The sequence below is a fragment of the Meleagris gallopavo genome, chromosome 12 (assembly GCF_905368555.1).
Source record: "Meleagris gallopavo chromosome 12, MGAL_WU_HG_1.1, whole genome shotgun sequence".
Classification (NCBI taxonomy): Eukaryota; Metazoa; Chordata; class Aves; order Galliformes; family Phasianidae; genus Meleagris; species Meleagris gallopavo.
Genome location: NC_139415.1, coordinates 12,063,075 through 12,089,984, shown reverse-complemented (window position 1 = coordinate 12,089,984; position 26,910 = coordinate 12,063,075). Strand labels below are relative to the sequence as shown.

At 42.1% G+C, this 26,910-nt stretch overlaps 2 protein-coding genes across 2 annotated transcripts; both read right to left on the bottom strand.

The window, feature by feature from the left end:
- Nucleotides 1-1,474: 1,474 nt before the first annotated feature.
- MTHFS (methenyltetrahydrofolate synthetase) lies at nucleotides 1,475-21,796 on the bottom strand. Its single transcript, XM_085234372.1, has 3 exons — nucleotides 21,506-21,796; nucleotides 18,053-18,317; nucleotides 1,475-2,200 (listed from the first exon to the last, which is right to left on the bottom strand). The coding sequence occupies exons 1-3, from the start codon at nucleotides 21,647-21,649 to the stop codon at nucleotides 1,977-1,979; spliced, it is 633 nt and encodes a 210-aa protein (XP_085090498.1). The 5' UTR covers nucleotides 21,650-21,796; the 3' UTR covers nucleotides 1,475-1,976.
- Nucleotides 21,797-23,743: 1,947 nt separating this feature from the next.
- Nucleotides 23,744-26,645, bottom strand: BCL2A1 (BCL2 related protein A1). Its single transcript, XM_010717472.4, has 2 exons — nucleotides 26,105-26,645; nucleotides 23,744-24,616 (listed from the first exon to the last, which is right to left on the bottom strand). Exons 1-2 carry the CDS (start codon nucleotides 26,522-26,524, stop codon nucleotides 24,512-24,514), a joined length of 525 nt encoding a protein of 174 aa, XP_010715774.1. The 5' UTR covers nucleotides 26,525-26,645; the 3' UTR covers nucleotides 23,744-24,511.
- Nucleotides 26,646-26,910: the final 265 nt, after the last annotated feature.

Genomic DNA, 26,910 nt, shown 5'->3' with positions numbered 1-26,910 from the left:
TGCAGCTTCAGAACCAACCATCACAGCTTATGGAATCACAGAATCATTTGAGTTGGAAAGGACCCTTAAAGGCCATCTGGTCCAACTCCCCTGCACTGAGCAGGGACACCTACAGCTGATCAGGTGCTCAGAGCCCCATCCAGCCTGAACTGCGGTTTCGGCAGGCTTGGGGCACCCAGTACATCTCTGGCAACCTGTGCCAGTGTCTCACCACCCCTATTGTAAAATTTTCTTTCTTATGTCTAATCTAAATCTCCCCTCTTTTAGTTTGAAACCATTTCCCCTTGATTCAAGCTTCTCCTCAGCTTGAATGTAACAGCAGGAGGTCATTAGCATCTCGTTATGTTCTTTTACGCTGCTGTGGTCTCCTGATTTGTGCCGGAGTTGGTGTAGCATTCATGCAGCCGTGCTTAGAGTCATACTACCAAAACCATGGAACCATGTCTCAGGATCAGTGCTAAGCCTCCAGGGTTAGACCTTGAGGGAGGGCACCAGTAAAAACACACTGATTTTGGTGGGCTAAATGGATGTAGCTGCTTGAATAGAGCTGGACTTAATACACGCATTTAAAACATTTATCAGAATTGGGATCCTGGTTTCTGCAGTGAAAAATGCTGGCATCAGCATAGCTTTGTTGATGTCCAAGGCAGGTAGTGCCATATGGCACAGGGCTCATCCTAATGTGATCAGTGAACTCTAACAGCCCTGCGGACAGACCTGTTATGCATGAAACCTGCCCCGTCTTTTCTCTCTTGCTCTCCATATGCCAAGAGAAGTTCAGAAATAAAGAAAGGATTAAAGTACTGCCAGGACAGAAACTGTGAAAAAAAAACAACAAAACCAGTCCAATTCTCTCATCACATTTATTCCCCAAAGGTCTTGAACTGTAAGAGCCTGCCTGCCTCCTGTAAGGCAGTGCAGCTGACAGCACTGAAGAGCTGAGAGAAGCTGGAGGCTGCTTTGCTGCATGCACCAACACTGTCATCCCAACCCATGAACACCTCTCACCCTGCATAGTTCGCAGCACACCAAGCGAGAAAATGCTTCTTTCATTTGGTGGGATGAGCTACTCTGATACAGAACCGACAGACGCCCAAGTCTGATCACCATCATTGTACTACACAGCCCACAGTGCAAACTGCTGTCAGCTCCATGTTCAGGTTGCAGCTTTTCTGTACACACTGGTAGGAAGCCCAGCAGGTCAATATTAAAGGTGGGCCAGGCTCTTTCATCCCATCATCACTCTCAAGGTATTGCACTCACAGCCCCTTTTGTCTGCACAGGGACAAGTTAAAACCTCCATTCAACCCAATGGGATATTCTGAATGGCTTGTACAAAATTACATAGGTTGAAGTAACGTTGAATATTATTTTGCCAAAATAATTGAGAATGCACTGATTGCATCTGAGACAATGTGACAATCTTACATTGAGACAAAAGAAGCAAACATATGCAAAAGTCATAAACATGAAATTTTGTTATTAGCAGATACTCCTTTTATTGTGAGACCACTTTAAAGAGCCAAGCAAACAATCAGTGTTATTTGAATACAGCAAAATCAGCTCAGACTTTTTCGGAATCACCTTTTTCAGCCCAGCTTGCTGTAGGCCTTCTCTGTAGCAGTAGGCAGTTCACTTGGAAACTGGAAAAATAAAACTGTGCAGTATCACGTAGCTCGTTCCTCACAAGTATGATGAGAAGAAATGACTCTTAGTTAATAGTCATATACTCTTCTTCCTATTGCTTCTAGAATAAGAATTCACTACAGATATTTGTTAATTAGAAACAAATCAATGCAATTTGCAATACCATTACCACATTTACATTGTTGTATTTTGTTGTTGTTGTTCTTGCTGCTCAAAGACAAAGTATTTTATTGCCTCCAGCATCATATATGACTATTAGCAAAGTTCTGACTGATGGACATGAAATCTTTGGTTGGTCACTCTGAAGGCAGGATGGTATCAGGGCACTTCTAGCAGTCATCATAAAGGATTTCATCTACTTGGACATCATTTTCTGTCACAGGTACAGATTCACAAATCTGTTCCCTAAATGCCAAGGCAATTGTGTAAGGCTTTCCACTGGGATGTTTCATACATCTTCCAAGATAGGTATCATAATATCCTTTCCCTCTTCCCAATCTGTTGCCTTTTTTGTCAAACCCTAGGCCTGGCATGAAGATAAGGTCAAGACCACCTGTAGAAAAATAAAATACACATTAATGGATGCAATGTGGATTTCCTGATGGCTGGACTACATCCAGATAATTTTATGCATAGCAAAAATGCTAGCTTTGTGTTTTGCAGAATGCTCCCCTTTCTTTGATCAGATGAAAAATACCTTGAATGCTAAGCCTGTAAATTTACATTTTCATCTTATCAATTGAATACTAGCTCAGCTGTAAAATAATCAGACCTTGAAAAGCTAGAAAGAAAAAAATCTACCTTATAACAAATTTATTTTATCACTTCAACCTCACTCTTGCAAATACAAACAATTATGACTATAAATCTAGACAGAGATCGGACTCAGAGAAATTAAATTCGGGAAGAATCAGAAAATCAAATGAACTTCAACATTTGCCACAAACATAGAAAAAGAATAAAGAAGGAGAGAAGAAAGATTATGCTCTCTCTCGCATAAGTGAGAAAGAGCACGAACCTTTGAACACTCATCTTCCCAAAACCAAAGAGGTTTGAAGACAATATATTCTGAAAGTTCTTTGCCAGGTATGTAAAGGGATTGAGTTGACACACTGAGCATCCATCCACCAGGCACAGTCGCAGCCACTCTGATGCTTCCCATCCCTTACACAAAGCTTGTTCTTTTGGTGTTAGAAATCTTGCAAGGACATTCTCTGAACAAATGAATTTGGCTGGCCTGGTACTGACTGCTGAACTCAGAACAGATCACTTACTGGTTTCACAGTGCAAATAAAATCCTGCATGACTTGCTGCTGCAGCAGACGGACACTGAAGGAAAGAAGGTCAGGAATGGAAGAGGAAAGCTAGCATGGACGAAAACACAGCTAATATGAGCCTGGAAAGAAAGCAAATGCTGCATCTGCATTCTCTGCTTCTTCCTTATAGGAACAGTAATACCTTAAGAAGCATGTTCCTAATTACCTTCTGCTTCATTACCAGAGCTGGGATGCATCAGGTATTTTTCTGCTTTTCCTACATCCAAACCAAGTTTCTACTGCCATTTTGGACTGCACAGCTCTCACCACTTTCAGTTGAAGAACATGACTCAGCATTCAAGGAGATACATGGGAGCATGTACTGAAAGAACCAGAGCTAAGCAGAGCTTTTCAGTTTCCAGGGAACCCCAAGTGAGACCAAGTATCAACTCTGAACTCAACTTGGAAGAGTAAGACTAAAAGTGCACGGAAGACCAACTCATTTGCACACGCTTCTCAAGCTCCTGGAGATTGCCTTCCACTGCTCATCATTCAGAGAGGAGTCACTGATGTGAACAACTATCCATCATGATCTGACCAAATTAGAACACGGATATAAAATATGCAAGGCAATGCAGTAAGAGACCCTTAGAGAAGATTAATCTTATAAAGCTGGCATGATACAGTTAGCAAGAGTGTGTTTTTTTTAAAAAAAGGTCAAGGAAATACAAAGAGGGAATTAGCCAAAGGAGAGGCTACATAATAATACTGGTTGATGTAAAAGGGAGCCCGGGTGATTCACCACATTGCAGTCAACTTTTGTTTCATAAGAAAGACAAATGGTGAATAACAAACAAAGAAGAAAAGAGGCAACAGAGAGGAAATACAGTCTCCCCTGAAGACAGATGCCATTTTTATGGTATTACCACGTAGACCATGATGTACCATGACAGATCTCAGTTTGTGAGTAAAAACTGACATTTGCCAATTGTCAGCTCTATGGACTAAAATGTAGGAACCGACTGGTCTTTCCTGATTAGCATGATCAGTAACGGAGATTATGCATGTCAAGCTCTCCTGTAATTAATACTGTGCTTATTCCTTGTTCTATCCATGACTTGCCTCACACTGGCAATCCAGAGGCATTCAGGTGGCCCAGGGACCAGTATGTACCAAGCATCAACCATACTCAGAAAGAAACACATTCTGGCATACAATTGTTTCGAGCTTTTTTCACTCCATGTGACTCTCATGGCAAAAAGAAGAAAACATTTGCAGTTGCTACTGCTGGTAGGTAGGATTGTACACAAGGGGCAAATTTGCTAGGCAAAAAGGTGCCATTTCTCTTTACATCTATATCACAGACAGAAGAAAAGCAAGCCAAGGGAAGCACTAAGGGAAGGAGGAATTGGCAGGAACAGTGCTGGGAAGAAATATATTTTCTGTGTCGTTTAACTGATAGCACAGGGCACACTTGAGTGAATGTAGATGCATTAAAGCACTGTTTTCTTCTGGGTTCTCTGGAGAAATGGAGTCTGTTTTAATGACTCAGCTTCCTCTACAATCATGGAATTTTTATGCCAAATAACTCAAACAAGCTTGTGCAAATCTCACTATGAAAAACAATGCTGTAAATGCTGTAACAGTTACCCTCATATTTTTTTTTTCCATTGGAGCACTGTGATACTGAATGCCTTTACTCTGACTCACAACACACTGATTGATATCCACACAACTCACACTGCACAAGACTTAAGTAAAATACCAAGCAAGACTTTCAGTAGGAAATTGACACAGCTGCCCTGCACGGAGCCTGAAGGCACTTCAAGAAGAATTTGCCCCAAAATCCAGCTCTGGGATCTAGACTGAATGGCAGAAAGCTGCATGCAGAAAACACTTCCCCTCCACATAACCTGGGGAGCAACAAAACCTCTTGTGGTGCCTGCGGCGACATGGAGGAAGAGCCGTCACAGGATGAGAGGTGACACACAGATGAGACCAAGATTGCAGACGTGTAAGATTACTATCAGTGGCAAGCAGACATCAACAGGATGGCAAGGGAGGCTAAGGACATCTCACTCCTAAAGGCACGTGCCCTCCTCACACTGACCAGCCTTCCAGCCCTGCAGGATCACAAGTTGCCACTCAGGATACCCTGCAGGCTTGCTCCTTTCCCACATCCTACTTCTCTCACTTTCACTCTGTGGAATGGCATCATTGTTCCTGACACCCCATCAGTTTTTATAGCCACTGTAAATGAGGCCTTGTGATCTTCACCTATTTCTGCCCCTCTACTTGTAATGTTTCTCTCCCCCATGTGCCTTCAGTCCTTAACTAAAGGCTTGTGGATCCCTGTGACCGTACACCAGGAGCCCAGGGGAGAACACCAACACTCACAGTACACTCACTGTCAAGAGGTCTTTTGCTGCAGGTAATCTGCACTCCTCCTGCAATACTTACAGAATGTCTGCAGAATGTTAAGGGCTGAACACAGTCTCAGGCAGCAATACACTGCATTAGCCCAGGTCTCCTATGAAGAGAATACTAATGCTTCTTATAAACTTTAATTAAGCTTACAGGGTATCCAAGTAAGGTTGGCAATTACAATGACAATCACCTAATACTCGCTGTATCTGTGACATGAGCTCTTGTGGCCACAGCTCCTTCTACTGTGTAGCACTGTGTGTGAAATAATATACACTGACTTATCAAAGTGGGCACGCAGCCATGCTGACATGGCCACACAGCTTTCATTTATACAGCTAAATAAAGCAGGGCCAGAAAGCAAATTCATTTGCAGGATCACAGCTCGGCCATACTGTTCAAGTACCAGCACAGCCTGGTACTATGAGAGACCAAAAGAGACGAGACAGGCCAAGTTCTGTGTAGTAGGGACAGAGCTGCTCTGTGCCACTTGGTCTTGATTTATTTAGCAGTATTCAGTCACAGCTTCAGAACCTGCCATATAGCTGTGCAGGCACACTTTGTACACACATTCTATGTAGACAAACCTTACGTCACAGAAAAGTGAAATGACTGGGCCAAGGACTCAGGAAATGCGTGGCAAAACTACACGCAACAGGCAGGTGTGCACACTGCGTGTCCCCCACTTAACCAGCAGACCAAAATTTTAGTATTCTCTCTCAGCTGTTTTAAATAGGAATACAAAGTTTCAATTCCTCTAGGCAGCTGGTGAATTTCCTCCCTTCAGCAATGCATTTCTCATTACCCTTTATGATGATATCAGGTTTGATTTGTTCCCCAGGGAAAGATTTTCTCCTTGCACCTGATTACTTCTCTCCTTACTCTGATGTTCCTATTTGAAATGCCAAGAGGCATTTTCTGAAGTATTCTTGACAATGGTTAATTACAGAAGGGTCCATCAGAGTGCACAGGTATGGGTCACGGAAGGGCTGCCGGGGCCTTGTCCCAGGAAGGCAGCCAGCACGACCTCCTGGATCTGAGTCAGCCTCACCTGCCTGCTGCCACCCACGGTGTGGGTCGTGTATATCCCCCTGCACAGCCAGACAGTCCTAGCGGAGATGGAACAGCAGTACTGCCATCCCAGGGACACAGTAACCACAGGCTGCATCTTTGAAGTGAACATTAACTTGAGCACTGAATCTTAATATTGAAAGTACCAGCCTTGGCGACACGCAGGGTATGGGCCAGTGAGTTGTAATAGCTGAGAAAGTTCTAATTAATGGCAGAATCATTACGGTAACTTTAATTACCATCAGCATCAGCACAGTTATGCCTTGCCTCTTCGGTAGGTGCTAGCTTCTCAACGGACAGGGCACAGATCATCATCTGGTTCTGTATTTGCAGAGCACCTAACACACTGTGGTCTAGGTTAATCACTAGATCTCATGGGAAACAATTCCACAGAAGTAAATATTTCAATTTTGCTACAGAAAAACAAATTCCTTTCTTTTTGTGACTGGCATTAAGCCTTCCTCTACAGAATGCCCAGAGTGTCGCTTGCACTACTGCTGAGATTGTTAACCTCCCAGTCCTTCCTTCCAGATGGAAGTGTCCTGTCCTTTGGAAAAATACTGCCTTTTGTTTCAAACACATCATCTCTCTGCTACACGCCTCCCTTACTCAACATTTTATCTAAATCCATGCACAACTATGACGCACCCACCAATATCTTTTGCACACCTACACACACCCTATCTGCTCTGCCATCCATGTGCCACAGGTAATTGGTCTACTAGCTCGACTTGGGCAATGAATCTTAATATTGAAAGTAACAATTTGTTATTTTGTTATTACTTCGATAAAATATTTTGCAGAAAATAGAGCCATCAGCAGAATCTACAAACAAGCACAGAGCAACTCAGCACTTACTTGTCTACTCATCCATTCTGTGTTTTGTGTCAGCATGAAACATTGGTCTCACGGTTCACACTTGCCCTCCTGAACTACAGCGTGATAAAATATTTATACTTCTCCCTGAGAAGCCACATTCTAGCCATCACTCATACAGGTTTAAAACAATGGAGCGGCAGTTACTCTCTTGTTATTGAACCTGCAAAACACACTAATAATTCCTTCTGATCAGCTTCTGTGCTATGAAGCTGCAGTCAAGTAAACACCTTCCTTCTATTCTGAACTCATTTAAAACAAAATTTAGTGCCAATGCATTTGAGAGGTTAAGGGCCCTGCACAGCATCAGTTGTGGTACATCAGTGCTGCACAAACAAACCTGCTCTGCTCCGAAGTATCTCTTCATGTGTCATCAGTGAGGCTACTGTATAAGGCTAAGACTTGCAAATTCTAGCTGGGCTCCCAATGTGGGAAGGCTATGTAAGACTATAACCATCATACTCATTTCCCCTGAGGTTTAAGTCGCAGTCAGCTGAGGTCTATGTCTCATTTTCAACATTTGCCAAATGTCTACCCAAAAGAAAATTTGAACAAGTACTTTTCTATTTCACTATTATTCATCAGGCTGGCGTAAGCACAGTAAATTAACCATAATTACCCAATGCCTCCTACAAAAATGCCTGGTCTTGCAAATTCAGAGTAAAGAAAATCATTGCCTAAGAATGTTTGAGTTACCAGCCTGTGAAAAATTACTTATCTATTCCTGACATTCAGATACTTGAGCACAGTTGGAATGATTTGATTGGGAAAGCATTGGAAACAAAAGATTTTTGGTCCTAAGGATTGGTGGCACCTGGGTTCTCCTTTGTTTGTAAAGCACCACAATGCTCTGAAGCAAGACGTACAAAGGAACAACTCAAAGAGAAGACAAACTGCCTTACAGCTTTTTTAGAGCACATCAACACATCTTGTTAAACCAGTAAATGCCAACTGCAGTGCTACTCCTTCAGAGAAACTCGCAAGGCATTGGTGCATGAACTGTTTATGCTGGGATTGCTGGAACTCTGCTAAAACATGAGAATCTTTGTGTATCTCAATGTGTACTTATGTGAGATTCTTCAAGATTTTATCAGCTACTTTTAACATAATGATTAACTAAGGACTTATTTAAATATTTTAAACACTTACATTTGACACATGTACATGTGCACTTCATTTCTTCACTCTTGTTCTTCTTTTGCTTTCTGCTGTCTGGCTATTTTTAAATTAAAATATGTCAGAAGTGAATCATTTGGGGATTTTTTTTCAACACATCATGTATCACTATCAATATTTCCAACCTCTTTGACTCAGTCAGCAGATAGTCTTTCAAAACATACTCCAAATTGCTTGTTAAATACAAACAGCTAAGACATCAGCTGTGTAGAAACCTGCAAGGAGCTACATCACTTGACAGAAACATTAGGCATGCTTACTGGCAGAGTTTGCTGAGCAGGTAGAGTCAGCTGGTTTGTAGGTAATGGCATCTTCACTGTTAGTGTCAAACATGTTAACATCACAGCAGCTGAGAAATCCAGCTTCTTCCATCACAAGATTTTGGGTCTTTTAAGCTTGCACAGCTTAAAAGATACCACAAACATCCTTGGAATTCTCTACCTCCCTCACTCCAGTTGCGCTGATTATCCAGAGATGCTGGTTTGGAGCACTTGCTCTCTCCTATGTGTGTGACAATGCGGGGATGAGACTTCAATTATAGGAAAACAGCCTAAATGTCATCAGTGCTCCACAGTAAACCTATGGAATACTGACACCTGCCGGCAAAGGACTTCACATTACTCCTGGACAGCAATTTGCCCTCCATCTACACCCAAAAGCTGATTCCCATCCCATAAGCACTAAAGCCATCACAAGCAGGAAATAAGCACAGTTAGGATGCCAAAATGAAGACCAAGAGTTATCCTCATACCGTGAAACAGCTGCAAGGAATTCCTGCTCCCCAGAAGCCAATGGCTCCCTGCCAGGTCCGTGGGATTTCCCACTGCACTGGGAGTTGACAGTGTATTTTGAATCTCAGCAAAGAGAGCAGGAATTACCTGTGCCAGGAAGACAATTTTTCTGTAACAGAAAAAGTGCTGACCTGGCTTCAGAGCCCAACAAGCTGGCAGAAAACCAATGCTAGGGAAAAAAGAGGAAATAGTAATCCTGTGCCGCATTCATGAGCTGAATCTGCTCAGCAGTGAGTACCAGAGATGAGACCAGAGCTGGGAGGATGAGAGGAGAACAGAGCTGGAAGCAAGACTAAGGCAGCAGGACTGCCCTCCTGGCACCAGCCAGCAGGCTCAGCTCTCTCACCAAACTGCATCTACAATCCACATGGCCAAACACACAGGTGACCAGCAGGAAAAGGTGTCCTCCAAATTATTCAGATGAAAGCACAGAGGTAAGTTTGGTGTCCCCTCCTCCTTTCCAAAAAGGAAAATAAAAGGAGACAAAAATCAGTCTGGGTTAGTTCATGCAGCTAAAGATACCTCCATGTTTGAGTTTCCCCTGTACTAATTTGTTACACAGACTCATGCCACACTCCACAAAACAACCCAACCTCTTATTTGCTTTTGAAAGACTCTTGTATCCAGGAAACAGGATAAAGAAAATGACAGTGCTACTATTCACTCTGTAGCGAAATTAGCACTCTGAAACAAAACACTTTAGAGTCACATGCAGTGAATTTAAAGCCTGTGCCTATGTTGACTTTAGTTCCGTATCGACTTTAATTGATTACAGGAGTAATCTTTTTAGTTGTTTTCCTGAGTGCAAGGAGAATGTTTTTTGCAAGAAGGCAAATGTGGATGTGACAATTAAAATTACAAAGAAAAGCACTTTTAAAGCCTTAATGAACTTTACATAAGCAAAAAGCCATAGCATAATAGAACTCTCAGACCTCCAGGTTCACTGCAGGATACCCTGCACAGACATAGTGTTAAAATTAAATCACAGTGTTCATGGTTTAGTTTACACCAGGGAAATTCAGGATGAAAGGATATCAAAGGACATTACAAAGTGATGACACAGAGACGCATCAACTTTCCCATCTCAGAGTTGTTTTCCCCAAAATCTTTCAAAGACAGAGACTCTTTGTAATCATACCATGCAGAGAATCACAGAATCATTAAGGTTGAAAAAGACCACTGAGATCATTAAGTCCAACCCCACTCACCCCACCATGCCCACATGTCCCTCAGTGCAACATCCCCACAGAACACCTCCAGCTGCCAGCTTCTGCAGGAGAATTCTGCAGGTGGCACATTTCAAATAGAAGAAATGGGAGAAGTTCAACTAAAAGTATGGGTGTTCAAGTAGCAAATCGGGTGTGGGGTGTTACAGGGCTGTCTCAAGAGAGCTGTGGCAGCTGTGCAGCACCAGAGGAAGGGAAGGCATCACCACAGGGGAGAGGGGTCCAGTCCTGGAGATGGTATCGCACATCTTGCAGCTGAAGGTTGAAATGCACAGAAACCTTGGGGGGAGCAGTTGCTACCACAGCTGGCTCCAAACCCTGAAACACTTATTTTTCCAAGCACGTCTTTTCCTAGTGTTTCTTGTTAGGGGGCACACTATGCAGAATAATTTAAGATTACCTCTGGTCTATTTTACAGAGCTGGAATAACGTAACAGGCATTTGTGTAACAACTTGTACTTGTGGGTTACCTGTGTGGAAACCACCAAAAAAGACCTACCCAGCTAGCTGATTTGAAAGCAGTGATATGGTACGTACAGAAGGAATTAACTAATACACTGTCATTACACATATTTCACAATGTTTATTCATCTAGGCATAAAATGGTATCTCAGGCATCTTTTCTCCAAAATAACACAGAGAAATCGCAAAGGTTGACAGACCAGTGGGTGGAAGTGCTACAGATGTAGGAAAGCTTTCATATGAGAATAAGAAAACAGAAAATACTTGGCAAAGAAAAAAATGCTATTGTTATAATACAGGCTTAACTAAGCAATGAATAATAAAGAGAAAGTAAATCAAACATCCTTATTTACTTCTCATCACAGAAGAATGAGGTATCGCTTGAAATGAAAGCAGCAAATTTAAATTGAACACAAGGAACATAGTATTTCACATAACATAGGAACATAATACAATATTAATGTAACAGGGAACATAATGTTTCATATTATGACTGAGTACAACTCGCTGCTGTCAGAAGGCTGCAGAGCCAAGGGCTTAATACAAATAACATTAGATGCTTATAGGCACGACCAGAGTGCATACAGATAAAGCAGAAAAGAGAACTTGTTTGTAAGGGAATAAGTCAGGACCTGCATGTACAGAGGTAGGAAGAAATCTCAGTTGTTGCTACAGAGGTAGAAGTTGTGAGATTTCCTGCACCTTGTAAAACTCCTGATGCTGGACTGAATGCCCAGAGCTGTGACCCAGCACTGTGCGTGGGGAGTGTTCTCTCTCTACAAGCAGACTCATCACCAGAATGTTAATGCCTCACTTGCTCTGAATTTGTTCTCCTTATGCGTATCAAAATACTATGGCTCATTGTCTCCACGCAGAAGTTCATCCAAACTTTGGATCATTTCATTAAAAAATAGATTACATTAAGAACTAAGCCTTGATTTTCAATTTTGTTTCGTCCTATGGTTTCAGATTTTCTTTTTTATGACCAGCACAAAGAGACTTTAAATTATAATCTAACTCTTGACATATATTGTAGTGTAAGTTTTAATCAAGACTCCCAGAGGAAAGGAAAATCTAACACTATCCTCAATCGCTTTACAATTTTGTTTAGTGTTTTTATTTTTTCTTACTAAACAGCAATATTTATCGCGTCTGCTTTCCACAAACCCGTATTTCATTTATTCCAGATATGCAGATTGAAACATATATCACTTAAGTATGTCACAGTTACCCCTGAGTATTATTTACTACACGCCTTTTTTCAGAATGATTAACAGCATTTTGCATACTTCAATTAAACCTCCATGTACAAACCACTACCTCTAATGGATCTGAAGTAGCTTATTAGACCTCTGTGCTTCAAGGCAAGGCATTTTCTCTTCATACTGCCTTTTGATTCTCATCTCCCATAGGCCTCATCTTTCAAAATCCTCTCACTTCTGGTGCTTTCTGTTTTGGGCAGGAGAGGGCTCCTAACCCATTATCTATCTTTTAACATCCCATTTTACCTTGTAGCTGTATGTAAAACCTCTTCTTCTTAAGATTGTATTGTCACTGCTTCTAAAGAACTTTGCTAAAATTTGGAACGATTGAGAATACCGACAGCATCACAAGGCAGACCATCAGTCCTGTCAACACATGCAGCTCTGTGAATGTATGACTCAATAGTGGCATTCAGTGACAAGTCAAACCGAGCTTTTGAGGGCTAACACATTTCTGCAGGGCAGATCCTAATGGAAAAGTTTAAAATAGAGTTAATCAACATTCTGGAATCATTTCAAACCACATGAGGTTGCTTGGAATGGCAGTCTAGATGAAGCCAGTGTTTCCTTGTGAGGGTAAGTAGCTCTTGTACACCACACTTCCCTGCTACCAGCATGTTGGTGGCATTTATGTTGCAGCAAGGCTCAAAGTATTCTGCAGTTTGTAAGGACAGCAAAATATAACTAACCTCAGAAGCTAGCATGCAAGGCTTATGTGAAAACAAAGCAGCTGTAAATCATTGCTAGACGTATGTTAGCATTTCCTCACTTCGTTTGAACTTTGGATTTTTCTTTATTATTAATAAATAACATACATTCCAAATCGTGGATTGTCTAGTTAGCATCTCACTAATTATTTTGAAGGTACAACACAAATACTGCAATCAGGAGGTCACCCAATTTCCAGTACTGAAAATTCTGGAAGTCTCTAAAGTAAATTACAAGTCTAGTTCTTTATACATTCATTTCTGGGAGCAAAAATACTTATGTTTCAGGAGAGTAGTTGCAGCTTATTCAGCATGGCCCATTATTACAAGATGCTATATTTTCAAATGACATTTTCCAGCCTGGGTATTTCTGCCAAAGCGAGGTTGTTTTGTTCTTTTTTTTTTTTTAATTTCAGACAAAATGGTTCATCGGTTTCCGAGAACAAAGCTAGCAAAAAATGCCCAGGAAAGCTCTGCAGCTCCATGTTTTCAGGCAAGAAATCTTGATCAGAGTAGCCTTTGTGTCAATGACATGGCTATAACCCTTCCAAAGTCCATTTGAGTCAGTCTGGTAAAATGCTGTTAAAACCTGCTGTTTGCACGGGCTCAGGAAAGATTTGTCAGGGCTAATGCTGGGTCCCTCCACTTGTCACCCTCTCCATACCACACATGGACAGCCCCACAACTTTCCAGGAACCACTGCGAGTTTACATGGGACATTCCCTCCATTCTGCCTGCCCCACAGCCACATGGCAAACTCAATCCAGTCACTTATCTGAGTTAAAAGATCCCAACCCAAACAGGCAGACAGGAGGAAAATATTCTTCATCCAGTTTATGATGGGGAGGCCGGGGTAGGAGCATGCTGCAATTACAGGGAAGGAACACTCCTAAAGCCAGCAGAGAGAGCTGGAGCTGCAAGCTCAGGCCTTCCAGCCTGCAGACTCCAAGCCATGGGCAGCCAGGAGGGCCCCCATCACAAAGTCTGTCGAACTGGGGCAAGACTGGGAACTGAAACAAGGAAGGAAATGACTGAAGTTTCACTAGCGTTTCTTCTGGCGAGCCACCAGTTTACACAACCCCTCATCACCAGCTCCCTACCAAGCCTGTAGTTGCAGCAGTCCAAATATCACAAGGCCCTGTCTAAGAGGAGAGCCTTTTACTGGTGGTGGGCTGGTTCTAGACCAGGTTCCCAGTACAGATACATGTACTGCTCCACAGAGGAGGGATGGGGACAGTGAGAAAGAAAGCAAGGAGGAGAGGGCAGCAGCTTATTTAACACTGCAGTGATCAACAAAAACAATCACCAAACTATGCCTGAGAAGCAATTCTGCACTGCTTAGCGGAAGAAAATGAAAATTTAACAGAAAGTGAACTCTTCCAAGCCAATGAAGAAACAGCCAGCCCAGTGGGGAAGGAAATGAGTAAATTGGGACTAGGAATCTTGTATGTCTGGGCTCAGACAAGTGAAAGAAGAAAAAGCACATGATGTCCTCCTTTCTGGTGGAGGGAAGCTATTTATGTTGGCCCAGCTGCCCACGAAATGACAGCCTATGGCTGGGAGGAAGAGGAAAGAGGGAGTTGGGTCAGAAAGGATGCTTGGAGATGGAGACTTGGACTTTTGGGCACAGAGTTGGAGGCTGGAGGCAGACATTACGTTCACAAAGAAACCATAGGTTTGAAAAGGGGCTGTATGGGAATGAACCAGTGATTGAGCACCTGGTGAAGGTACACGGCCTGCCCAGGGAGCACAGGTGAAAGCAATTCACCTGTGTAACTGGAACCAGGTTCCACCTCTCCCTAAGCCTCATTTAAGGGGTGGCTGCCCCAAGGGAAGGATCTGTACCTGGAGATCCTTCCTTTTGGTGTATTTGGTAAGATGTGATCCTGGGGATGGGTTAGTAATTCATTCTTTCTTTAACTGGGTTGTGACCATCAACTTTTTGGGGGGTTATCTGCCATTGCTTTTCCTTATAGGGGCATTTTATCATATGGACATGTTGAATGCAGTTAGTGTTTTCAAGACCTAGGAAGAATAATCTATTCTTACAAGGACCAATTTATCTGTTTGTTTGTTTTTTTTTTTCCTATAGTTCTCAAGGCAGATTAAAATAATACTTGATAATACAAGTAAGGAAACCCCTGTCCAGCCTGCTGAACCACACTATGATGAGAGCTGCTGGTGAAGTACCCTTCAAATCTCTGTTAGAATCATAAAACCGTGCTCCCTGTTTGCTTTTTGTTATCTGACTTACTCCTTCCAAAGTTGTGCAAGGTGTCTATACTCCCACAAGCAGTTACTGTGGTGAGATCTTTCATCAAAAGTACTATTTTAGCAAATGCTATACTAGTATGTGTTTATAGTTTAGGTGGGCAAGGATATAAACAAATGAAAGGGCATGTATTGAGAAATTGAGAGGTTGTTGAGAATTTTTCAGCAGATACAACTAGAAATCAACGGAGTAATGCACATATATACATCCCTACCCCATACAAAATATCTGGACTTCTTCCACATTTGTTACTTGTTACCATGTCCCTTTAGCCTGAAGGAAAGAACTCTTCATACGAATACTAGTTATCAATGCAAGGTAGAGAAGACAACAGACTATCCACTACAAAAACTGCAGCGACTTTTGCTGTGCCAACAATATATAACACCATGTGCTGCCAAGATGAAAACAGGTAAATCCCGATCCAACAAAAAAGGACTTTCTTCAAAGGGTAGGGTTGGTGCCTTGTACTCACAGAGTGTGAGTACTACTGAAGACTAGGAAACTTGATGTGAAATTTACTTAGCCTTACATTTGAGCTATTCTTCACAATAACCATACCTGCAAAAAGGAAAGAAGTTTTAAGGATTATCTGAATTCAAGCTTTTTGTCATGCAAAATGAATACACTCAGTAGTGACATGACTTATTTATGTACCTGCAGGGTATTCCTTGGAAATTACACAGCAACTTATGAAAGCAACGGGAACATTACTAATATAACACCATGTCATCTCCTGATATCAGTGTAAATGCCTTGGATCACCACAGTATTTGATAACATCACAAAGATAAATGTTTCATCCATGCATAATTCCAACAATGGAGGATGAATGTGGCAGCAAGACGATTTGCATTCCTGCAAATGTACCAAAGCTCAATGGGTATAACTGACATAAAAATGTAGCAGAAGTATTTTAAAGAGGCACTGAAAGACACTGTCTGTCTCTGTGGAGAAAGATTGAGACGTGTCCAACCATGCCATACAGGAAAAAAATGAACTTTATAGTTTTCAAAACCTACCCAGGGAGAAAGGATTAGGGTCTGACTTCCAATCCACAATGAATTAATTACTCCTTTGTTACTGAGTACAAAAGATTAAACTAAAGCTTTAGGCAGACAAGTCTGATGCGGCTGTGCATCAGTGGTTACAACTGCTGGTCATAAAAACAAAGTACCATTTTAAAAGTTACCAAGCTTTCTTGGTATTGTTCTATGCCCATCCCCGGATCCAGGTGCAGAGGATGGAGCAGCTCCAGAGATAAACAGGTACCACAGCTTGCTCCTGCATTCTCCATCTTCACAGCCCCATACAGGTATCCCCAAGAAGTCCATCCCTATGCACTCTACACCAGGTAATTCTTGCTCTCATTACAATTAAAATTGTGGGCTTACTCTGTGATCTCTGCAAGAGACTTATTAAATTCAACTAACAGCAGCTCTTTGGCAGTACAAAAGCTTGTTTCAAGTATCTAGACCAACCCCAGTCAACAGAACCCTGGACTTTTTATAGGTTACCTTCAAAAGCTCTGAGATACCACTGATACCTGCAAATTTATGATGAAAGACCAATAGGAAAACAAGTAACAGTACTAAATATTAAATGCAAAGAGCACAGCTGTATGAAGCAGTCGAATCCCTTGCTAGTTATACTGCAGACACGGACAGGCAGGACTCTGGATTAAGGAACAGGTAATGATAAATAAAAGAAAAGGGAATCAAACACAGTGAAAATGCTGATAATTGAAGACTATGTACTAGAGCTAATGCTTTCAGCAATGTTTGTCTAAAGCACCGTGTTCAGGGAAAGTGCATTAGCATCCCAAAACAAACGCAAAGCCCAGTTCAACCAGACAGCTTTATATAAATTTTATGTTTCTGTATTGAACATTCAAAAGCTGGTAAGTCTGTGAGGTGTGGAAGCTGTCTGCATGGTAAATTTCCGTCTAGAGAAAATTTCCCCAGGCTGAGGTTTCGAGCACACACTCAGCATGTTTTCCATTAATACCACTTAAAAATTCTGCAGATGTTTCAGGATGATGTTATTGTTTATAAAAAGAGTGAAAATAATTAATGCAGACAAAAAAAAGTAAGACTGTTTACAATTCATTAGAAATTGGGGCATTTTATGGTAAAAGACAGAGGTTATCTTGGGATCAAGGCAGACCTACGTGAACTTTTCAGCCCTACGAAGAGCCAGTGTCTGAGACGCTACTGTAAGACCAAAATTTAAAAAAATAAATAAATAATAAATGTAAGGGAGCAATGATTGAAAAAAGTTTATGATATTTATCCAATCCTACAAGCAAGTTGCTTTATTTTTCAGTCTAAGGTCTCAGTCCAGAAAACTGTTCTGCATGGGCAGCACTGTGCTTCACCCATGCAATACAATTTTCAGGATCAAAGATTTCAGAAAATTCTTATGTCAGCCCATAGGCATCATCTGAAAAGTTTTGTACTTTTCAGGCAGTGGAAATTAAAGTTCTCGGAGTGTATCTGGAAACTGTGAATCCCCATGACTTTCAATGGCAGCTCAAGAGACTCTTGGCAAGCTCCTGCCTCCTCTGTGAGCCTCTATGCTGTGCTTGCCAAGATTGCATTGGGCCTGTCCCTGGAACAGGACCATGGAGATGATTTATCTGGAGTGATGGACTTATTTCAGTTGGATCAACTGTCCAGTCTTGTTCTTGCCAGCTCTGCTGACAGTGGTGGCAGAGAGCAGTGAAAAACAGGCAAGAGAAAGTAACACCTGCTAACGTTGACTTCAGCATCTCTACCAAAACATGTAAGACCAAAGCAAAGCACTTAATTCTTGTGATCAGATTATTTCCTACCAGGCTGCTCCTGCTCAACAACCCTATGATGTACGATGAAATTACTCACCGCCAGCAAGAGCTTCCTCTCTTGCGCTGTCATCATCACTAGGCTGAAGAATATTCCAGGATGTCAATGTAAGTGAAGAGATGTCTTCAGCTGATGACAACTTCAGCATGTCCATGTGATTGCTGTGAGGCTTGTAACGTGGGATGAAACATTCTTTGCCTTGCTTAAAAATGTCCTTAATGATTTCTTCTGTCTGGATTTCATCTGGCATGCTCAGAAAGATTGCAATTCTTTGGGATTCTTGGTACTTGGAATGCCCAATCACCTATAAAGGAAACTGCCATCATCAGTTCAGGAAGAGTTCACAGAAAGACTGACTTTATTTTAATTAAAAACACCACTGGAGGAAAATACCCATTGGAAAAAGTAGAGATACAAATTACCATAAAGAGAATAAAATGACTTTGTTTCCTGTTCCAGCACTTCTACCATCAGCAAAATCAAAATAAGCAAATTTCTGTACCCAGATAAAAATAAAACAGATTGAGACTATCAAAAAACAACTTTGGAGTCAGTCCAGACCCTTCAAATACTTATGCCATACAGCACCTGTATCCTTAAATACCCAGCATCACTGGGGATAAATAAAGCAGGTCAGAACTGCCAGCTTATACACGAGGTTTTTGCATTCCTTTAATTCTGTTTTTTTTTTTTTTTTTGCATGCTGTGCTTCATAACTGGACCTGGACTTAATGAGAAGCGCATTGATTACAATAACCCAAAAGAAAATATGCATCAGAGCAGTTGACCGCAGAGCTCAAAGTCTTAAAAGACCAGGCCTTTCTTTTGTTAATCTGGAATGCCTTTCCAAAAGCAAATTTAGATACACAGCTACAAACATCACCTGCTTGTGATGAGTAATCTTATTACTGTATGTTTTTCAGAGGTTGAAGGAAAGATGGCCTTGTTGGTTCTTGATTTTTTTCAGGAGGTTGTTTGCGCTGGACTTATGAAAGATTGAATGTAGGAAGGAAAATAAAAAGCAGTGAATATGGTGAAAAAGCGTTAACAGATTCATACCTCTCTGTGTCTCTGCCCAATTCCAGATTAAATCCCATATTAAAATTTGTGAGGATTTTTTTAAAGGCTTGTCTTCTCCTTTTCTAGTTTATTACAAAACAAATACAAATGGGTCCCTTGTGAATTAAATGTGATTTATACTTCTACAGACTTCCAGACATCTGTCAAAAACTGAGAAACAGTGCTTATCTACGAACAGAGAAGAGCAAATCCTCTGTGTTTGCCTAACCTCAGGGTAACTGCCCTTCTGAGCTTTAGCCCTTGCACTTTTTGGAGAAAGATATGCTAATATCTGAGTTTCAAAATTGGTTCTCATTCCTTTTTATTCTTTCTTTCTTGCACCCCAGTTACAAACCCAGGTAAAGTATCCAAAGACGGACATATTTTTGTAAGGTAAGATATAATGAGATTCTCCAGCCCTAATTATGGTAATGTTCTGCTTGACGACAGAAGCACCTAGCAATTCAAAAGTGTACTTTATTCCTCTTTGTAATCTACCCAACCTTACCCATGGATTCTTCCAACTAAGTTAGTAAGCTCTTAAACAACAGAATCTCCGTGCTAGCCTTTGTTTGAAAGAACTGACTACTGAGTCGAATCACAGCACTGTCTGCAGCCTGCAATTCATGTTACTGAGGGGCTCCCTCACCTTCTCATGGGTTTAGAAAACAGAGAAACTGAAACACACAAAGTGGTGCTGTGGGCACCATACAGGCCAAATGTGTTCTGGCATGTCCAACGCATTGGTTATGCAGTACAGAAAGAAATGAGGTTGGAGATGTAAAACCACAAGCTACCAGGAAGACAAAATTTCTGATGTTTTCAGAAATGTGAAGATGAAGCTGCTCTGAGTAGTTTCTGAGAAGACTGAAAAAATTTCCACGCTTAAAAAATATTATGTGCCCTTTGCTCACCCGCTGATGGCTATTACCACAGAATCAGAGCATGCAAACAGCATGACTTCAATCATGAATGTGCACATTAAAAAAGAATAGTCATCCAGAAGCTAATTAAACACCAGTGGCTACGCCAGCTAGCATAGCAATTTCAGTTTGAACTTAAAGATCATTTTGAGATGAGATTTTGCTTCGAAAAATATTGTTCAGGTGCTATAGAATAATGTGCTCGCTTTTATTAGCTGCCATTTCTGGTGTGTATTATAAAGCTGCATGTTGAGCCTCACGCTGTTCCAAGTATTTTCTCAGCACTCTCCAAAACTTCATGTCTATTGCATCGCTTTCCCATGAGGAAGTTGACTGTTTTCTGTCACTGCAGAATGCCATCCTGTCTGAAGAAAGCTCAAGACTTTCAACTTGTGTCATACTAGTAAAATGTCATGGTGGCATGAATTTGTCATGTTTCCCCAGCCTTCCTTTAAGTAAAACAAAAGCTTTACATTTGACATGTTCCCACTACTGAGAATAAGTGTGTTGTTGCTGAGTGCATCAGCTGTGGTCAGACCAAGGCTGAGGGCTCCAACTATTCTGTACTACGTGGCCTGGGTGCTTATAAGGTTGGCCAAGAATTGTGCATTTTCGGACGGTGTTCCGAAAAACTGGAATTTAAGGATAGGATGTGAAATTACTACAGTGTAAACATATTTTAGTAGGACATTACATATATAAAAGAAGAAAGAAAGAAATAATAATAAAAAAAAAGCATATATGAGTTCTAGTTCAACCTGTCCTAAAGTTTCTGTGCTGTTATGTCATGAAGTGGCTGCACATCACTATTAAGTGAAGCTTATAAAATGATTTCAGGTCCTTTGGCAGGAAAATAAATATATAAATGTAGATCATCTATATGTACATGCTGGTGCTGCAAAAAAAAAAAAAAAAAAGATGAAAATAGAGCTGTGTTCTATTACACACAGCGACTGCATATCTTTTTATTCTGTTTATTAAAATGATAAAATGCAGCAATATAAAAATTCAGTCACCCAAATGCAAACAGAAATTCCAAAAAGCACAGGCTGGCACCACGCTGTGCCAGGACACGGGTGAGGTGAGCCCTGCCCGGTAGCTTTAAAGTATGGAAATTACATTAGGAATAGAATTGCACGGAAGAAGCACGCTGAAAGGCACGAACGGGAAACGACAGCCAAAAGGCCGCAATCAGTCGGTCGCAAAGTTTTCAGATGCGCTTTGCTGGGTGCACAGCGAAAGCGATGCGACAAAGGCAAGCTGAACGCCCGCCGCAAAACCCCGTTGCTTTGGGCTCTGTCGCAAAGCTCGCCTGCAGCCTCACCGCCTCCCAGCACGCAGCGCTTCCCACAGCGGCCTTCAATCCCGGCCGCCGGCAGAAGGAAGGGAAGAGCTCGTTCCTCGTAGCGCTCCAGGAGCGGAGGGTGAACGCGAGCTCACCCCTCCGGCCCGTGGAATGCCCGCAGCCCTCCCCCCGCCTCCGGGTTCCGCTCTTCCTGGAAGCACCCACCTTGCGACTCAGCAGCCGGGACTGCCGCCGCTTCTCCGCCGCGTCCAGGGCCCGCAGTCTGTGCCGCAGCTCCGCTCGCAGCGCCCGCTTGGCGGCCCCTAGCGCCGCCGCCATTTCGCTGCCGCCCTCCGCCGGCGGCTCCATGCGGGCCGCGGCACCGCCTCGCCCTTCGCCGAGCTCACGGGCCGGGCACCCCCGCGGTTTCCAGTTCGACGGGGAGGGGACTGCGGGGCGGCGGGCCGGCCGGGGGTGCCCGGTGGCCTCTGAGGGGACTTCATCCTCTGTCCGCGCTCGGTCAGTCACCTCTGCTCAGCGCTGCCTGCAGGGAGCTGGGCAGTCCTGTGGTTTAGGGCCAGGGAAAACTCTGGTGGGCTCTGGGCATGATCTGCGCTTCATTTGGCCACTAAGCTGTGAGGGTGCAGAGTCACGAAATCTTCAGGATTGGAAAAGAGCACTATGATCACCCAATCCAACCCCAGCCCACCCCACCGTGCCCACATGTTCCCCAGTGCCACATCCCCACGGTTCTTGAGCACCTCCAGGAACGGTGACCGCACCACCTCCCTGTGCAGCTGTGCCACTGCATCACCGCTCTTTTGGAGAAGACCTTTTTCCTGATGTCCAACCTGAACCTCCCCTGCTGCAACTTGAGGCCATTCTCTCTCACCCTATTGCTGTTACTGGGAGCAGAGGCTGACCCCCGCCTCAGCGCAACCTCCCTTCATGCAGTTGCAGAGAGCAATAAGGTTTCCCTGAGCCTCCTCTTGTCCAGACTGAGCCATCCCAGCTTCCTCAGCTGCTGCCTGTAAGATTTGTGTCCAGGCCCTTCACAGCTTCATTGTCCTTCTCTGGACACGCAGAAGGGTGAGCCGAATGCCATGCCAAAATAGCTTCAAGGCCCGTCATTTTTTTTTTCAGTCTAGCATTGATTGCAAAGAATTTCCCCTTTCTTAATTTTGTTGTAGAAAGGGAAATTACACTTCAGCAGGATATTTGACCACTGCCTGCCAGATGGTTTCACATCCCTACAGGCCCTGGTGATGGCTGAAGGACCTGGAATGCGGATGAGATTTTGTGAGCTGCGAGGAACAGAAAGCGCTGCACCCGCAGTAGCTTCACTCTCCATGTGTGCAGGCCTGGGTGATGGGCTCAGAAGGGAGAGACTGCCAGTGTTCTTTGGTTTCCTCATTGTTAGGGAAGTGGGAATAGGCACTGTCATGCATCTGCTCTAGGTGTTCATAGAATCATTGGAAGGGACCCTTCAAGACTATCTGGTTCAACTCCCCTGTGCTGAACAGGGACACCTACAGCTGATCTGGTGCTCAGAGCCCTGTCCAGCCTGACCTTGGGTGTCTCTAGGGACAGGGCACCCACCACCTCTCTGGGCAACCTGTGCCAGTGCCTCACCATCTTTATTGTAGAAAAAATCTTTGCTTATATCCAATATAAATCTCCCTTCTTTTAGTCTGAAACCATTTCCTCTTGTCCAATCACAACAGACCCTGCTAAAGAGTCTGTCTCCTTTCTTACAGTCCATCTTTAGATACAGAAAAAGGAGGTCAGCTGAAGTCCAGCAATGAATGCTAATCATCTCTCTTGCTTTCATGGAAGAGGAAGTGATACAGTTTCTGGCAGATGTTAACATCTGTGTGTGTAGTTAAAGCCACCAAGTTGGCTGGAGAACCCATTACCGGAAGAAGGCTGGTTCATTCTGCCAGTGTCATAAAGCCTTGGTGATACAGAGGATTTATCTTAGAATGTTACTGCTGTGAGCCACAGGCCCAGTGCTACCTTGGTTCCCAAATGTAGTGCAGTCAGTACAGCTAAAGAACACCCTTCTAGAATGAATCAGTGAGAAACTACTGTTTAAAGTTTCAAATCAAATGGCGCTTGAGTCAAAATAATAGTTGCCCTAGGCTATAAAAGTCTGGAAATCTGTTAGGGTTACTTGTGAATTTGCTGACTTGACAGTGTTACCCAAAACACTCATTTCTGTCATCAGAGTTGATTCAGATCATTTATTTTATGAAAGCTGGTCTGTTTCTTTTATAAACTACCATATCATACTTGAGCACTACAGCAAATGTAGTATTGACATTCTTGGTCTTCACTTCTAGCCCATGTATTTCTTAGATTCTCCACTAGCTCTCTAACAGCTTTCTTGAATTACCTTAACCAGGTAGATCTTCCCCCCTTCTCCCATCCAACATTTTATTCTGAAAGAGATGAGGCCCACCATCAGATTTGAAAATGCATATTTTAATTTTTTTCCCAAAAATATTAGTGTAGCTACACTGTAAAAAATGATAATAATTTGTGCTTCTCTCTTTAAAAAATCTAGTTTTAAAAAGTCCAGCCAGGTGACTGCATTACAAAATTTTGAAAGAACAGTCAGTGTAGATATGAGCAATTAAAAATAGAACAAAGAAACACATACCATTGCATTAACAGTAAGTGAGTGCACATTTTTAAATTGCTAGCTTCCAAAAGTTGTTCTTCCCACTAAGATTGCTTTGTCTGGATCAGTAACTTGTACCCACTTTTACACTGCGATTTGCATTTCCTTTTTCTCCACAGAAATCCGCCCCTTTTGCTTATACAAATGTTGCAATAAAAATGCATTACAGTAGTATTTCATTTACAAAACAAATGAGATTAAAACTTGTTTCCTAACCCATTGGATTGTATTTCAGTAAGACAATGTCCTTTCATTGGAGGTGCAACAGAAATTCCAAGAGCTGTCTGGATGCAAAGGACTATCTCTCTCTCGAAGCAGTTGTGCCTGGAAAGGTTGGCTTGCATTGCTGCACATTGCAGCGTTGATTCCTCTTTAGAAGCATCTTTTCTTTAGGTTTGACAATTAGGAGAGTGTGTTAGACATTGCATTAGTCAAAATAAATAGAAATAAATTAAAAACAAATTATGCAGGGAAGTTATTTTCTAGTTGATACTGCTTGGAGGAAAACTTAGCAATGAAGCTTGTGGCAGCAAGCAGGTCCACTTATTTCAGTAGTAGTCTCTGAACAAGGAAAAAACAGCTGCAAATATGTCTGTAATTGTAGAGAAAGATAGTGGTGATCTTCTTTCAAACTTTGTTAGGAAACCATTTTCCTGTAGGAAAGAATATGCACAATTAGGGCCAGCTTAGGATGTGTGGGAGAAATGCACCGCTTTGTGCCTCTATCAGAGTGACACTGCTACACCTTAGTGCATAGAGAGGCAGCTCTTCACAGCTCCACCTCCAACAGATGAACAGGGCTTCAAAATGAGTAGCTGAAAATAGCTGCACCTTGCTGAATGTTTGTTTTATCTCCAAGTAAAGACTGTGCCCTGGCTATGTAAACAGAAAATGAGTGTGAATTGCAGCATCTGAGCCCACACCTTAGAGGAAGATACAGGTACTGTGTTTCTGATGTAATAATATGCTTATAAATATCTTCCTTTAACATCCTTATTCTGTTGTGATAAGCCACATATTATGACAGAATGCTGCCTGAAGTTAATACTTCTCCTAAATAAAAATAACTCTATTTGCAAGGGCTGCAGAGAGGAGCATTGCAACAAATCTGATGCATCAAGGGTCATGACTCACTGCCACCTTTTTTAATGTTATCAGAAAAGGATAAAAACAAGCAGAATAAAGAGAAACACTAGAAAACAAGTGAAGGAAAAAAAGAAATAGCAAAGAGGAAATGTAAGAGAAGCGAGACTGGAGAGGAGTGGAAAGAGAAAGTTAGCATTTACGGATAGGTAGAAGGAAAAAAGTACCAGGGAAATAACTGCCTGTGATGTCACTGATACTCAGCTTCCCCTGAAGTACAGTAGTGAAAGGTACTGTCAGGATGAAACTATGCAAAGCAAAAGGGACCTTGCCTCTACTAGCAGAAGGGAGTTTCAGCAGCTTGATGAACTAATCCACATATTGACAAATGCTTTTCTCTGCTTTGACCATTGATGTATGCAAGTTCTAGGATTATCTCAGTCCAAACAAATAGGAAAGACTGGACCCCATTGTGCTTACCTGTAAATTTGTTTAGGTAAACTGATTTGGAGGATTAAATAACAGATTTATGAGATCCACAGCAAAAGTACTGACTTGATTGTGAAAATGTGACTTGTGCATTCTTTCCTTGCCTTGAACATCAGTGTTTTTGGACCAACTTGCTTCTATGGAAGCATAATTGCTGCTCTAACCATAGGATGCATTCACTTTTAAATTTAGTAATAGGAAGTGTGATGGAATGCCTTATTTAAAGTGCTTTGAGCACAGGGTTGAATTAGATGGTTTCTTAACATCTCTCTCAGCCCGTATTATTGTACTGTCATATGATTCAAGTCTTCCTCTGGGGTTTTGGCTGTTAACAGAAAGTGCCTTTCTCAAAAGAAAGATGTCTTTTAACACTGTTCTATTTAAAGCAGAAGCAAAGTTTTCACTCTAAGTCTGAAGCAGACATTGCAGACATCATAAATTAAGTCACCAAATAAAACCCTGGATAAAATGTTTTTGTAAGTGCCTGTAACAAAAGTTTCCATTAATTAAGACAAATCTTTGAATCTGCACTGTGGTGGAAAATGAGAAGGCACCGAATTGTAACTTACCCAGCCACCGTTTGCATCTATCCATGCGGCTTTGTTATTTATGATGTACTCTGTGATGAAGTAAGAAATCTGCTCCTTCTCCTCTCCAGTGAGCTGAACTCCCTGCTCTTGAAGCTTCTTGGTGAGAAGACCTCCAAAAGTAAATATGGTCATAATTCGTCCCCAGTTAGTATTTCCGTCAGCAAATTTTTCTTCCATGACTCCATTGAAAATTCTCTTGGCAACATCTACAGAGGTGATATCGATCCTGTCCAAGAAGGGTCTGAGTGCCTCCTCTGTCTGATCTTGGAGTGAGGATGCAATATTTCGCAAGACATGAGCAACTCTGGTTTGGGCTGGTCCAAGACGTGATTCCTGAAGGACATATTGCAGATAATCTTGAGCTAAATAATAAACATAATAGAACTCAGCAGTTTCCATTTAGTATGAAGCTCAGAGAGCGGAGTGCTGCTCTTAATCAGGCTCAACAACGAGCAGCCACAGGACATGCACACAGCTTTGTATCTTCTGGTTTTGATGGAATTTTTTGGTTTTACCACAAAGTTCCTGTTCAAATGACTTAATGTTCGTGTAGGCTGTGAATATGTCATAGCGGAAACGAAAGACAAATGTCTGCTCCAGGGAGAAAAAACAAGACTTGCTGAGTGATTTATTATTTTTATAGACAGTATGACTCTAAAACTGAATCTGCCATCTTTTACCACGTTCTTCAGCAGTATAAGTTTGCATTTCCTAGGGTCTTTTGCTATGTAACACTAGTAGAGATTCAGCTTAAAAAACTGTCTTGAAAAGTGCATGCTATAGGA